This window comes from Halictus rubicundus, chromosome 11 (assembly GCF_050948215.1).
Source record: "Halictus rubicundus isolate RS-2024b chromosome 11, iyHalRubi1_principal, whole genome shotgun sequence".
NCBI classification, from domain to species: Eukaryota; Metazoa; Arthropoda; class Insecta; order Hymenoptera; family Halictidae; genus Halictus; species Halictus rubicundus.
In genome coordinates this window covers 3,669,566-3,683,286 of record NC_135159.1, presented here as the reverse complement: position 1 = coordinate 3,683,286, position 13,721 = coordinate 3,669,566, and the positions used below count along the sequence as shown (strand labels likewise).

The 13,721-nt window shown below is 31.8% G+C and overlaps 4 protein-coding genes across 6 annotated transcripts; 2 read left to right on the top strand and 2 right to left on the bottom strand.

Moving 5' to 3' along the window:
- Positions 1 to 1,672: 1,672 nt before the first annotated feature.
- On the top strand, positions 1,673 to 2,584 carry Mrps17 (mitochondrial ribosomal protein S17). Its single transcript, XM_076797261.1, has 4 exons — positions 1,673 to 1,843; positions 1,913 to 2,029; positions 2,116 to 2,192; positions 2,284 to 2,584. Exons 1-4 carry the CDS (start codon positions 1,718 to 1,720, stop codon positions 2,459 to 2,461), a joined length of 498 nt encoding a protein of 165 aa, XP_076653376.1. The 5' UTR covers positions 1,673 to 1,717; the 3' UTR covers positions 2,462 to 2,584.
- On the bottom strand, positions 2,511 to 6,215 carry Fcp1 (RNA polymerase II subunit A C-terminal domain phosphatase Fcp1). Of its 2 annotated transcripts, none has more exons than XM_076797257.1 (7): positions 5,839 to 6,215; positions 5,291 to 5,594; positions 4,980 to 5,224; positions 3,988 to 4,897; positions 3,743 to 3,910; positions 3,373 to 3,652; positions 2,511 to 3,299 (listed from the first exon to the last, which is right to left on the bottom strand). In XM_076797257.1, the coding sequence occupies exons 1-7, from the start codon at positions 6,063 to 6,065 to the stop codon at positions 3,019 to 3,021; spliced, it is 2,415 nt and encodes an 804-aa protein (XP_076653372.1). In that variant the 5' UTR covers positions 6,066 to 6,215; the 3' UTR covers positions 2,511 to 3,018. The 2 variants fall into 2 exon arrangements, with proteins under 2 accessions (XP_076653372.1, XP_076653374.1); XM_076797259.1 differs by having other exon boundaries at positions 5,291 to 5,602; positions 5,839 to 5,974.
- A 1,070-nt stretch (positions 6,216 to 7,285) lies between these two features.
- On the bottom strand, positions 7,286 to 8,687 carry LOC143359260 (putative oligoribonuclease). 2 transcript variants are annotated; one of them, XM_076797088.1, is made up of 6 exons: positions 8,578 to 8,687; positions 8,378 to 8,476; positions 8,107 to 8,174; positions 7,855 to 8,016; positions 7,546 to 7,766; positions 7,286 to 7,479 (listed from the first exon to the last, which is right to left on the bottom strand). In XM_076797088.1, exons 1-6 carry the CDS (start codon positions 8,585 to 8,587, stop codon positions 7,362 to 7,364), a joined length of 678 nt encoding a protein of 225 aa, XP_076653203.1. In that variant the 5' UTR covers positions 8,588 to 8,687; the 3' UTR covers positions 7,286 to 7,361. The 2 variants fall into 2 exon arrangements, with proteins under 2 accessions (XP_076653203.1, XP_076653204.1); XM_076797089.1 differs by lacking the exon at positions 8,378 to 8,476.
- A 1,413-nt stretch (positions 8,688 to 10,100) lies between these two features.
- On the top strand, positions 10,101 to 12,929 carry Phax (phosphorylated adaptor for RNA export). Its single transcript, XM_076796519.1, has 4 exons — positions 10,101 to 10,269; positions 10,487 to 11,099; positions 11,564 to 11,839; positions 11,911 to 12,929. The coding sequence occupies exons 1-4, from the start codon at positions 10,219 to 10,221 to the stop codon at positions 12,171 to 12,173; spliced, it is 1,203 nt and encodes a 400-aa protein (XP_076652634.1). The 5' UTR covers positions 10,101 to 10,218; the 3' UTR covers positions 12,174 to 12,929.
- Positions 12,930 to 13,721: the final 792 nt, after the last annotated feature.

Sequence of the window (13,721 nt, the reverse complement as noted above, 5' to 3'; positions counted from 1 at the left end):
ATATTACTTTTTTGATTATTAGTAATTATTTATTATTTATATTTAGTGAGATCCTGAATTGAGAGTCGCCATACGATTAATTAAATTCTGAACACACTGCTCCAGACAATGCAATGGATCCAAACAGTATTTAAACATTTCCGATTCTCGAAAAATTGTCAATATTTAAATTGTGATCATTTTATAAAAACAAATAGTACAACCATAATCTTGGCCTCATTTTAAAGCTTGAGGTATCGGTCTATCTTCATTTTCAATCTATAAGTAATTTATGAAAGATATTTTTTAATTTCTTTTCATTCGATGATATTACGTAGACGCTCTCGTAACAACATTTACACGTGATACTCATTTATCAATATTATTTGGTGATTATGGTACTCCCTTAATTTAACTGTTTATTACTACATACACAATTAACAACGATATCCGTAACATATTAATGCTACTTTGAAAACATATATTTGCGTGAAGAGAAATAATAAATAATATCTAGATTGCAATAAATAATAAACTGATAATACACGTTACTTGAACAGTGTTTCTGTTTCTTCAGTGTTTGATAAAAACAATAACAATTGCATGAGTTTCTGTTTTCCATATATCAAATGTGTCGAAAGAGGAAAGACAAAGAACAAATTTAATAGAAGACTTAGAATTACTCGACAAATCCGAATTGATACAAAAAATAATAGCACTAGAAGAAAAAAAGAAGTAATTGAAAGCCACTGTCAACAGGTTAATTGGAAAATCGAGACTCGATACTGTTTGTCAATCATAAAAGCCGTTCGACTTTGATAAATGCACCAAACGACATATTCCATTAAAATTCTACTATCTCTGTTGGGATTATGGCTTTGACGTACATGATAGTATCAATAATACCATAGAAAGACCATATATAATAATATACGTATATATGTATTAATACATATGTATGTATATATTTATTAGTTAATTGCTGCACTCGTGAAGAACTATTGCATAGCAGCACGAGAATTGTTAAATGACCGCAGGTGTAAGCGAACAGACAAATAATTTCAATTTACATACGTCGTAGGGTAAAAACTCGACGACAAAAACGAAAAAAAAACTAAATAAAAAACCGTCATAAACTGTTGAATCGCCTACTGCCTTCAGAGTTGGACGAAATTGATTTCAAATAACGAATAAAATCGATTTATTCGTAATTCATGAATAAACTATAAGTATCAAATTGATAATCATAATTTATATAATAATTGTAAAATTTTGATAATTGTGTACCCATGTAATAATGTAACTAACCGAATGAAAAGTGCAATTTTTAGTCGAAAATCGTGAAAAATGGCAATTTTCCCACTTTTAATCGTTTATAACTCGTAAACGAAGTAACCAATATCGGTGAAATTTTCAGCATGGATATAATTTATTCGAGCGAATCAAACACATTCTTTAAATTTTCAATACAGACTCAGATAAGAAAGCTGAAAAAACCAACTTTTACTATTTCTTTTGCGATTCCGACCAATTCAAATTTTTTTCAAAAATTTTTTACACCTCGTCTAATAAACCTTCTAACTTTTCAATAACATTCAAGTCGTTTGATCTAATTTTACAAAAGTTATATTGTTTCAAATAGTGTGTAATCAGTTTTGCTCCTTACTGTATGTACATATATGTTATATGTACGCACATGTAAATATACACGCGCGACAGATTTACGAAGGTACTGGAGATGGCAAAGAAGAATGTAACTAAAGAAGTCCTTACTTATTTATTGGGGGTATGTGTGCCAACAACTAAACAAAATGCAGCCAAAATACGAGTAAATAAACTGGAACTTGATAGTCGTCTTTCAATGGTACGTAAACTTGAATAGTATTCTTATGGAGCTAGATTTGAGGTTATGTAACTCTTTCTCGCATTACAGTACTTTTCCACGCACGAATTTATTTACGCCACTGATCCTAATAAACTTTGTAAAACTGGTGACACAGTATTAATACAAAGCTTACCAGAAAAATTAACACGTCTTATTGGTCATAAGGTATGTTTGGTATATTCATTCAAAAATATAATTAAAAATTACTGTTTACATGCTATCAACTTGGTACTTTATTGTTTTATTTGTAGGTTGTTGAAGTTGTTTATCCATTAGGTGATATTACAGATCCCATAACCGGCAAAAAAGTAGTTGCAGGAAGATATAGGTACGCTACATTATTTTTAAATGTATCATATCTAACTTGCTGAAAATGCATTATGGTATTAATTCATCTTTCAATATTTATGGAAATATAGGGATGAAATAGACGAAGATGCCAAATTATTTGGAAAATTAGACTCTGCATTCGAATATGATCAAGCGCCACAAAGAGGGTCAATGGAAGGCAAAAGAGACTTTTCAAACAAAAAAGTTTTCGTTAAACACACTGATGATCCAAATGATAAGGACCCGTATAAAGTGAATCCATTGTAATTTATTTGCATTGATTTTAGTGTTTAATAAACAAAAGTTACTTATTAAGAAAGATAATTATATTTTATTTTATTTTATTCCATAGTACATTGTGATGTAAGTATAAAAAGTTTTTATAGAAAAGGGTGTGTTTTGGAGTTAGAAATATGTTTACTTTGTTTACTAAATTCCAGAGCAAAATAATTTTACATAAATATTTAATCATTTCCATATAAATTAGTTTGCTTTCAAAGAGCAAAAAGGGCAACAATATTAACGTGATCATTTACGAGAAATACATTAGTATCCCTCTATGTACGGTTCTTGTGCATATATTTTCAATTTAATAATTAAATACAAATACTTTCTTTGTATTTTTCCTTATTTAACTTGTACATTACTTTTTTTTATACTCTTGGTGAAATAGCATTAAATTATTCAATCTGAGAGTTCTACATATTTGTTAATTGTATTAAATATAATCAGTAGTTATTATTGCTAAAATTTATCGGTTTTAAATGTACAAATAATATGATGACTTCATTAGTTTATAAATAAACAAATGATTTCGCAGTGAATCATTCAGAAAGAAATTCTCTTTCGAGGGCAGCTCCCATGGCGTTCCATTCTCGATCATCTTCATTATCCATTATTTCAAGATCTTCAATCGAGTCCTGAGAATTATCACCTAAATCTAAATCATCAGGTAAGTCTTCACCTCTTCTAAAACGTATTACAGGATCGTCGTCGTCGTCCTCATCATCATCCATAGTATCTTCTTTACCGCTTGACGAATCATCTTCACTACTTCCACGAGAAATTTTCTTTCTCTTTCTCAAAGGTTCACATACATAGTTCCCTATTAAGCGATAATAAAATTATTACCTTGCATCGTTTATACTAACTAAAATAAAAATACAAAGCATACTTACGTTCACTGTGCATAGAATCTTCTGAATCGGAGCCCTTTTGTCGAGCTTCTATACCGCATTCCTCTGCACCATCTTCATCTTCAATATCGAAAACAGGTGGTTCCATTTCTTGATCATCCATATCTTCTTCAACTTCTTTGCCCATAATTTCTATCTCTTCTGGTGTAAACGACATTAGGGGATTAATACTATCAGCAAAACTATTTTCCATTTTCCTTTCTTCTTCTTCTATGCGTTCTGGACTACTACAATGTGGGGGCGGTATCCTAGATGCTCGAGCCTAAGAATATATAATTACTTTAAGTCAGAGTAAATTTATTACTTCCTATGAATTACCACCATCATTGTATTGCTTTTATAGTACCTATACCTTTATGGTAAGTGGAAATAGACGTTCATCAACATGTTCCCAGCGTTCTGCACAAGTCCAAAGCCAATCTGGGTTTACAATTTTGATGTTTCCATTTTTCTTAGCTGTATTGACTTTAGCCGTGCCAGGTCTAATTGCTACTAAATGTGTAGTTTTATCTGTCAAGTCCTAATACATAATGATTCATTAAAATAGACAAAAATATATGTGTATATATCGATACGAAGATAAAAGTTGTAAATTACTTGTGCTACTTCTGCCCCAAATGCTCTGGCAACTTTATATGCTCGACTTTGTTGGAGCTTTTGATTAGTAGGTATTAATCCACTGAAAGTTAAATGTACTCCTTTCAAGACTTGCGCTCGTACGCGTGGAATGATATCTCTCAATGACTTGCGTCCATTTTCTTTATCGTAATTAACATAAAATTCGGTATGAATCCTTCGAAGAATATCTTCCAAATATAACAAATAATCATCGTCATCTTCGTCTATGACATTATTTTCTGTAGACTTTGCATCTTTCTTTTGTATATCTTGTTTTGTTTCTATCAATGCCGTGCTTTCTTCTTCTTTCAATACTTTATTGTCTTTGTTCTCTACTTCTTCTTCTTCTTCCCCTCCTGGTGTTTTATTGTCTTTATCTTCATCTTTATCTTTCTCGTCTATTTTAATTTCTTTATTATCATCTTTTTCTATTGATGTTTTATTGTCTTCATTCTCATCGTTTTTTTGCGATATTTTACTGTCTTCGTTACCAATTTCTGCATTCGCACTTTCATTAATGTTGTCCTCAGAGTTGTCTTTGGTAATCTCATCATTCTTCTTTTCAGATTCACAAATGTTTTCCTTATCCTCAATCTTTTGATGCGTTTCCTTTTCATAACTATTATCTACAGAAATTTGTATCGCTAATTCGGATGCGCCATTTTCGTTAGTCGCATTTTGATTTTCTTCTGTACAAAGTTCATTTGTATTTTGCAATTCAGGTAAAACTGGAGCATCAGTTTTTTCTAAACCTGGTGGCGCGTGTATGTCACCAGTGTGTCGAAAAAAATGATAAGGTTTTACTTGTACCAAATTACCACACCCTTGCCACACATCCTCTCTATCATCTATAATGCATACTAGATCATCTCCGCAAGGAAATAAAGCTCTGTAAAAAATCAACTGGAATTAGATATACAACCGTGTCCGTTAATCGAACCGATGGATATTATTTAAAAGTATCTAAATACTTCAGGTTGGCTGTTTTTGATGCAGGATCAAAACATTCGTCCCTTGAAAGTATCCTATGAGAGAATAAAGTTCCATCTTTGTCTAGTAATCCTGCTACAGTATGAGCATAATTTCTCGCACCAAATGTACATATATGCAATTCATATAAACGGCTCATCTCAGAAAGAAAATGTCTGGTATTAGGCCTTAAACGTGTATGATACCATGGAGAGTTTGGTCCATAAAGTTGATAATGATAAACATCCTTAAACACAAAAATTAATAATACGAATTCAATCACCTGTTATAATACATATATAGTTAAATGTACCTTCATATTAGGAGGAACATTATCGTTTGTAGTATGAACAATTGTTTGATCAAGATCAACAAGCAAAGCTAACTTGCGATCATTTAGAAGACGTTGTTCATCTTCTTTTCCGATTTTTTCAGCCAATTCTGGACATACTTTTAATTCTGGCACACTGTGTACCATTGGTACACTCGCTTGAGATATTTGTATATTCTCACTTTCTTTACCAACTCCTTCAACCCTTAAATCTACACCACATTCAGCACATAAATCCTTCATTACTGTAGGATGTCGACATCCTTCTAATATCATTATCACTTCCCTGAAATACTAATCACTTATGCAAATTTTGAAACAAATTACATATCTATGTAAATATGTATAAAGAGCAATAGAAATATTCTCATTAGAAAAAATAATTTTTAATCGGTTCATCGTCTTGTAGAAAACTGTGTTCGATAAGTCTACTTCATTTACGATAGTATTTAAAAAATCTCTATAAAAGGATTACGTTATGCTTTTAAATTAACAAATCGTGTAAAAGTAAGGTTAAGAAGAATATATACCCAGGCTGAATAATATCTCCTTCCCTTGCCAACAATTTTGTGACGCGGCCAAATCTAGTGGCCCGATACTTTTTCTCAGGACCCTTGACATCTTCGGTTCCTGGAGTAACATTTTGATATAAAAACAACACTCTGCCCGCTGAAACCATTGTATCCATTCGAACCCTCCATTTTAAAATCTTTCCTGGTTGTCCACCAACTGGAAATGTGACTTCTATTGTACCCATAACTTTTTATCAGTGTACATTCAGACGTCGAAATATTATCTACTATTGAAAAAAAAATAAATTTGACGGACGTTAAACTTTTAACGTTTTTGCGCGGGAGATGCATACACACACTGACGTTAGATTTCTCACACTAACAAAACATACATACATGCACAAATAATTCGTCACAATACCATCAGAATTACATATAATGTTGCGCGACCGTGCGAACTTGGCTGCGATAGAGCTATAATTAACACAGTATTGCCAATGGAGGTAAGAGGGAAATTTGAATTATAAAATGTAATATTAATCGTGGAATCATATCATCTATTGTTATATCATTTAATATAATGCCGGACGAAGGAGTGAAGAGAAAATGTATATAGAAGATCTTATTTTCTAATTTACATGTTCATAAAGAACATCTTCCTAGAGCTTATAAATAAAGTTTACAATACTTTCCAACATACCTATTCCTTCTTAAATCCAATTATCTACAAACAGATAATATCTCAATTGAGACGTAACTGTCCTGGCCGTCTATGTAAAGTGTCCCAAAAGTTCTTTGAAAGGAGTGATTACTGAAGTCATTTAGAGCAAGCTTTTCCATTGTGAAAGATTATTAACGAAAAACGCGGACCAATCAGACGCCGCTACGGTGGATGGATTGCGGCTCGGCCAATGCCAGCGCCATTGTTCAAAATAGCGATGTTCTGGTTGGTCCGCGTTTTTCATTAATAACTCCGCGGAGAAGATGTTCGCAATGATAAAAATTACTTGCAATGACCTCAGGAATTCAAGTACAACATTTTTGGGACACCTTGTATGTATATTATAGTTCATCATATTACAGATGGCTCGCATGATTCTATTTTAAAATAGCGCAAAATTCAAATTGTAACTGAAGCAATGACAAAAGATTGTGAACTGATAAAATATTGATTTCATAGAACACTCGTGATGACGCACATTAATAATTATGTTTATTCATGTTACCATCGCAAGATCAAACTCTCGTAAAACAAATGTAATGAACCAATTATATTAGTTTATATAAATAATTATGTAATATCTCAATTAGAAACAAACAAAATTATAAATAGCAGCTGAAGATGTAAAGAAGTAAAAGATCGATCTCGTATGTTTCCGAGTTCAAGCTGCAAACACGCACTACTATATATTAACATAAAATGTAGTACTTAAAAATTAGGTTCAATAACATATTTGTTAAGAGATATGTTGGACAATTTTATTAGTCACTATAATACTTAATAATGCATATACAACCATAACAACTATGCTGTCTGATGTCTATAAATGAAATAAATTTTTTCTATAATGTTCTAATTCTTTTATGCTTTCTTTTATATCACGTAATGCTCTATGTTCAGCACTCTTTGTAAACGCAGGGATATCCAAATTCCACCTTCTATAATAGATAAATGGTTAATGATATACCGAATTTCTAAAAGACTGTTGTATATATAATACTTACATAATTAATTCTTTGATCGTAGAGGTATCTATAAGTCTATAATGCAAGTAATTATTAACTGATGGCATATATTTATACAAAAACATGCGATCCATGTAAACAGAACTGCCTGCAAGTGGACATGATCTTATTTCTACATGTTTTTGTAAATGATTCAATACAATTTTTTCAGCTTCTCGTACAGAAGTTTTACTTAAACGTGACTCATCAGTTAAACCTGTCTAAAAATCAAAATAACTCAACTAATTCAAAAAGAAATATTATTTGTTCATTTTTCCAGTATTTAATAAAATCTCAAAATGCATTTACCTTTTTATGGTGTGTTTGGCACCAATCATTCATATGATCTAATACATCATCTGGTTGATGTATAACTATATTCAATTCATTGCCTATTACATTTAAATTTTTATCCGTGACTATGCAAGCAACTTCCATTATATGAGATGTCTCAACATCAAGTCCAGTCATCTACATTATTAAATGAAGTAATAATAATTAAATATATATTGTAAATATAGAATATGAACATATCAAATTATACTGATAATACCACCGTACTTCCATATCTATCCAAACAATATGATTTTTCGAATCATTGTTGACAGCATTTAGTGTAGACACATTGGCTGTGAAAAAAAAGACTTAAAATAAGAGTTGTATATAATTAAAAATTAAATCTATCGATATATTATATAGAAAATACAATAAAGAAATAAAACAAAAGTTAACTGTTTCCACAGTAATCCACGAAACAATGAAAATTTTTTTATATAATAACGATTATTAATAATGTTTATGTAATATATAATAATGAATTACTCTATGTTACCCTTTTGAAAATAAGAAGGTAACGTTAATTGAAGACATTTCTTGTACCACCGTAAACCATGTGTACAAATCATTCTTATATAACAATCTACAAAATTGTCTGCAAATTAACAATTCAAGACCAATGTATTATTTAATGAATATTATACATCTGATTGAAATAAGATCAAACTTATTATGGCTTATTAGAGTTAAACGAACACTTTAACATAAATTATCGCTCGAGTGTTGCAGCACTCGCAGCATTATTTTGTAGCTGCACTAGTAGCATTTAAAAAGTAGCATCTACTCTACCACAGAGTACTATACGAGAGACGAAACTCCCGTCAAAACCTTTGAAATACAATGTATTCCGAAATTGTGTATGATGATGACCCTGCCATGTACAGGGTGTCCCAGAAAGTTTGAGGTAAACTGAAAAGGGTGATTCCTGAGATGATTCTAAACACCTTTTTCCTTTGTCAATTATTGCCGAAAAGCTTTGTTTTCGAGTTATTAACGAAAAACAAGGATCAATTAGAGCGCGGCTAAAATCCTGCTGAACGTGGCGTTGCCGTTGGCTGAACCGGAATCCATTCGCCATAGTCGCGCCCTGATTGGTCTTTGTTTTCCGTTAATAACTCGAATATAAAGCATTTTGGCGGCTATGCTGTGCGGCTACGGCCACAGACGAGGTATAAGGATAGACCTACCATCTTATGGGACTTCGTGTCTCATGGTCTGAAATATCGACTGTTCAAAAAATCAGAGATTTTTAGAATTATTGGTTTATTTTCTCATATTCGCGAGACTTCAGTGACTATATATATATATTTTTTTTTAATTTTTATTCCTACCACTGAGGATGCTGTCCGCAAATTTTAGTTTCAATTGGTAATACAAGATGTGACACGAAAATGGTAATGGGGTTACGTGACCCAAAAAGTGGGCCACAAAAATACATTGGATGATAGGTCTATATTATACCTCGTCTGTGCTACAGCTGACGCATTCCGGCCCGGCCAATGCCAACACCAGTCTCAACGCGAGTCGCTGTAACCGCGTTCTGATTGGTCTGTACTTTTCGTTAATAACTCCTTAAAAAAACCGCGGAGAACAATTTTGCGAAGGAAAATGTTAATTCAAATCATGTTAGGAATCACCCGTTTAAAGGAAATGCAACATTTTTGGGATACACTGTATAGCTCCATCCGCTTTTTCACTACATAAATCAATTGATAATTCGGTCAGAGGGGAAATCTCTGGTTCAGTAAAACAGTCAACTGAAAATTGTAACCCCTATCATGGCTGATCATGGCAGAATTCATTAAAACAGTTGTCTGAAAATAGTTACCCCCACAAAATTCAGTCGATAGTTCAGTTAGAGAGGAAATTTCCTCACTGCTTACACTTTCTCCACCTTCTTTCTTCTGAACCATTACATTATTTATATTGTTTCAAACTGTAAACGAATTTGATGTCTAATTTGCGTCAGTATTAAAGAATTTAAATGCAAAACCGAATACATTCCCGTAAAATATCGCGTGTTTGCTCACTGAAAATTGGTTGTTAAAAAATATTAGAGTCCCACCTCTATAAGATCTTTCTGTGGTCATAGACTTATACACAGACTCAATTATACACAGCTATATTCAAGAAACACTATTTTCGTACGCAAGCGCAATTGGTTGTTGAGAAACGTTAGAAACACATCAAGGTTTCATTTCTGTAAGGGCTCTCTGTGTTGTGAATAAAATCAACGGTAGGTGTAGTCCGAATAAACTTAGTGGAAGTTGTTCAATAACTGTAATTCTATTTGATATTTCTTCTTTAAAGAAATTGTCAGTTTTGGGAAACAAAAACATGGAAGCGGAACCCTTAGATCTCGAGGACGGCGAAATTATCAATGATGAGGTCGGTTATATCATAATTCTATAATATGACAAGAATCTAACCTCTTTCAGTCAAGATGAAATTAAACTGATACGTTCAAACCCAAACATAAATTGAAATTATCTTCGCGTAACTTCAGTTAATACAATTATACATTCTGCTCGCAACCTTTCAAATAAAATATCTTTTATAACGAAATGTACTTGTTAACTATTGTAATATACATATTTTGATTTAGGCAAGTGATATTGAAACGTATAATGTTTTAAAAAGACCTCCTGCAGCTTCAAATAAAGAGGAACCCCCAAAGATAGGCTACAACGACGAATCTGATGATTCTGTAGATTCTGAAAGTGACTCTGATTCAGATTCAAGACATGTCAGGAGTAAAAAACCCAAGCTAAAGTTAAAACGATCAAGATATTCGACAAAAGACTGGGAAAACAAAAATAATAAGTATAAAATTTGGTGCACTCAAGTGCAAGAGGATTCTTTGACAGAGGATTTAGTATTATGTGGTGTGACAAAGAAGCACTACCAAGAGCGTAATGTCGAAAATTATAATGTTCCACACCATTACTCTGTAAACGGTAGCTGGAATATGGAACAACATAACAACAATAGTTCAGAAGATGAGAAAGAAACTGAAAGGAGATTGACAAATAAAAGAACAAATTCAGACAGACGTAATGTTAAGCTAAGATTAGGGAAGAGATGCAATGCAATGGATGTGGATCAAAAAGGAGCTGTACGAAAAGTACCAGATTTAAGTGTAACGATTGAATCTACAGATACAGACGTGGCTACTGATATTGCAGAGAAACTTAATGAGTCGAAGAATTTTCTTATAAGTAAGAAACATGTTAGATTTAAATACGTAAGTACTGTTGCTGCCTCATAACGTGGAACCTGGTGGTAGTTTTCTCAGTGAATAGCGAGATGCATCTGACTCAACTCTGTGCGCCTGACTAATGATGGTTTCTTTGCGAATTCCTTTCGCATTCCATTCGAGTACTACATTATGAGACATCGACGATACATTAAACTCATTTTAACCTCGGACTATGGACGCTCAAACAGCGACGTGGCCTCGAAAAAGGGTCATTTTGATTATTCGTGTATTATTTCGAAAATTATAAATGCAAAATTTGTTTTCATTATTACTGTATATCAATACTGCGATAATAATTTTTTATACAAACTTATTTATATTATTAAATTTCTAGCTCAGTTAAATTTATTTGGTTAACTTTTGTGTATCTATAGTTTTATACATATACAGTTCAAGTAATTGAAATATATGTATTGTTCATAGACAGAATCGTAGAAATAATTGGTAAAGAGAAAGCTATAGATTTTTTCCAAGAAACGAAAAAAATTGAAGAAGTAGGAGGATTGTTAACAATAAATGGATGTCGAAGAAGAACTGCAGGTGGAGTTTATTTATGGCTAGTAAAAAATGATAAGCATATTCCACAGGAAAAAATAAGAGAAATTTTTTACCCAAAAAAAAAGGAAAGTGTTGATCAAAAAAAGGCTGATGCCAGTGCTAGGAGACAAAAGGCACAAGAATTAATTAAATGTTTAGAAAGCAAGTATTGTTTCGTGTTTACGATTATTATTCGAAAAAAAAATGATATAACAAAAATACTTTCCATACAGATGGTTCTGAAAAAGATCTACCCGCTCTTTTAACAAAGGCAGAACTTTCTCCGAAAGAAATAGCTGAAGAAGCAAGATTAAGACGTGGTGAAGGCATGGACAGGATGCCTGTGGATTCTGATCGTACAGTGACTAATCCACCACCTAGTCCCGTAACAGATGATCCAGATCATTCTGAACATTCAGTACAAAGGCATATTCAAGACTACGAAGAAGATTACCTTGATATTGGTATCGATGTAGATAGTATGGAAGTGCTCTAAAATTTATTATTCTTTTTATATGTGCAGATGACTTGTACAAAATGAAATTCTAATATTTGCAAAATAACCGTACATACATACATACACACGCGCGCGAGCACACACACATACCCACACACAAATGTGAATACACTTTACACATAGTTTGTACGTTTGCTTACAATATACTATACATAAATATCAAATGTGATCAAACTATGATCGATTAATTGCAACGACGTTCCATATTGTGATAAAATAATTTATCAACTGTACATGCTATGGTAACGTGCTGTGTCATTTTCTTACATTTTCGAAAACAAGGAATATTTTTGTATAGGTTTCCTGCAATGAATTGACTCTAAAGAGAAAACTATGTCGAATAAGGAAGACTTGATTGATACATAATCCATATGATAAAATGTTCATGCAATGTTAGTCATAAATATAAGTGTAAACTGTGTTCCTTTATAAAAATTATCCCAAAAGTTTATATTGCAACTGGTTTCATGAGGCGTGGCTAATTGACAGTATGATTTGATTTAGTCATTTTTTGTATAAATGCATAAAATTTTCAGTCTAACGCTGTCAGTGTAATCAGTAGCATAGCATTATTAATAATTACAATGCTAGTGGAAGGTAGAGATAATTTTTTCAAAGCATACATAGTTTACACCCACGTGTCTCAACAATAAGAATTTTTATGTTAGTTATATATCATGTTACACACTATACTCAATCGTATCTATGAGAGCCTATGCCTCACTATGATTACTTGGAACAGAAGGTTGAAAATCTTACTCTTTTGTCTCGAACACAGATGCGTTCGGCTTAGTTTAATTCATTCCAGGGTAGCTATACTTCTTTCAAGTTTCATTTAACATGTTTGTTTTTGTCATTAAGATAAATATAAAAGAATGTAAGAGACGTAACAAGTATGAAATTTCATAATAATTGCGACAACGTAACACAGAAATATTTCTGTTGCGTAATTTTTATGGAATTTTCATTGTTGAAGATTGTTTATGTACATAAAAGTCATAAAAATAAATATTAAACTATTTGTACTTTGTATAAAGTATTAAATGAATTATCTCGTAATCAAAACTTTACTCAGTATTCTGCATGAAAGTTAATTATTTCAGTAAGTAATGAATTATAGTAACAACATTACTATATGTATAAAATGAGTTGTGGGTGTAAATTCTCGTAAAATTAAATTTTCTTTTTACAAAACCTTAAAAATGATTTTATCTGTTCGAAACAAATATATAATCTATTGAACATAATTAATTGATTAAATTCAAATACAGTAATTTGTAATTAAGAGGTTCCGTGCAGCAGGGAGCTATGCCATAACAGTAGTTATGAAAAGTAGTCTTCCAATATATAAATCTCCTAAATAAGACTGAAGTCTGAAAGTTTACATATATTTTATTTTATTCAAAGATACAGTATGTACTTGACAAAACATACGTTTTAAAACATTTTACTTGTATTTATATGTATGGGAAAATTCTGAATATATATCTACTACAGAATAATTTTGTAAATAAACAGTTGAAAGGA

Coding starts and splice junctions, on each gene's coding strand:
- Mrps17 (XM_076797261.1), top strand. CDS start 1,718: ATGGCAAAGAAGAATGTAACTAAAGAAGTCCTTACTTATTTATTGGGG. Junction 1,844..1,912: donor TTGATAGTCGTCTTTCAATG/GTACGTAAACTT, acceptor CTCGCATTACAG/TACTTTTCCACGCACGAATT. Junction 2,030..2,115: donor CACGTCTTATTGGTCATAAG/GTATGTTTGGTA, acceptor TTTTATTTGTAG/GTTGTTGAAGTTGTTTATCC.
- Fcp1 (XM_076797257.1), bottom strand. CDS start 6,065: ATGGGTACAATAGAAGTCACATTTCCAGTTGGTGGACAACCAGGAAAG. Junction 3,653..3,742: donor TATTTCCACTTACCATAAAG/GTATAGGTACTA, acceptor ATATATTCTTAG/GCTCGAGCATCTAGGATACC. Junction 3,300..3,372: donor AGATTCTATGCACAGTGAAC/GTAAGTATGCTT, acceptor ATCGCTTAATAG/GGAACTATGTATGTGAACCT.
- LOC143359260 (XM_076797088.1), bottom strand. Junction 8,175..8,377: donor ACCTTCTTATTTTCAAAAGG/GTAACATAGAGT, acceptor TTTTTTTCACAG/CCAATGTGTCTACACTAAAT. Junction 8,017..8,106: donor TTGTTTGGATAGATATGGAA/GTACGGTGGTAT, acceptor TTAATAATGTAG/ATGACTGGACTTGATGTTGA.
- Phax (XM_076796519.1), top strand. CDS start 10,219: ATGGAAGCGGAACCCTTAGATCTCGAGGACGGCGAAATTATCAATGAT. Junction 10,270..10,486: donor GCGAAATTATCAATGATGAG/GTCGGTTATATC, acceptor ATTTTGATTTAG/GCAAGTGATATTGAAACGTA. Junction 11,100..11,563: donor GTCGAAGAATTTTCTTATAA/GTAAGAAACATG, acceptor TATTGTTCATAG/ACAGAATCGTAGAAATAATT.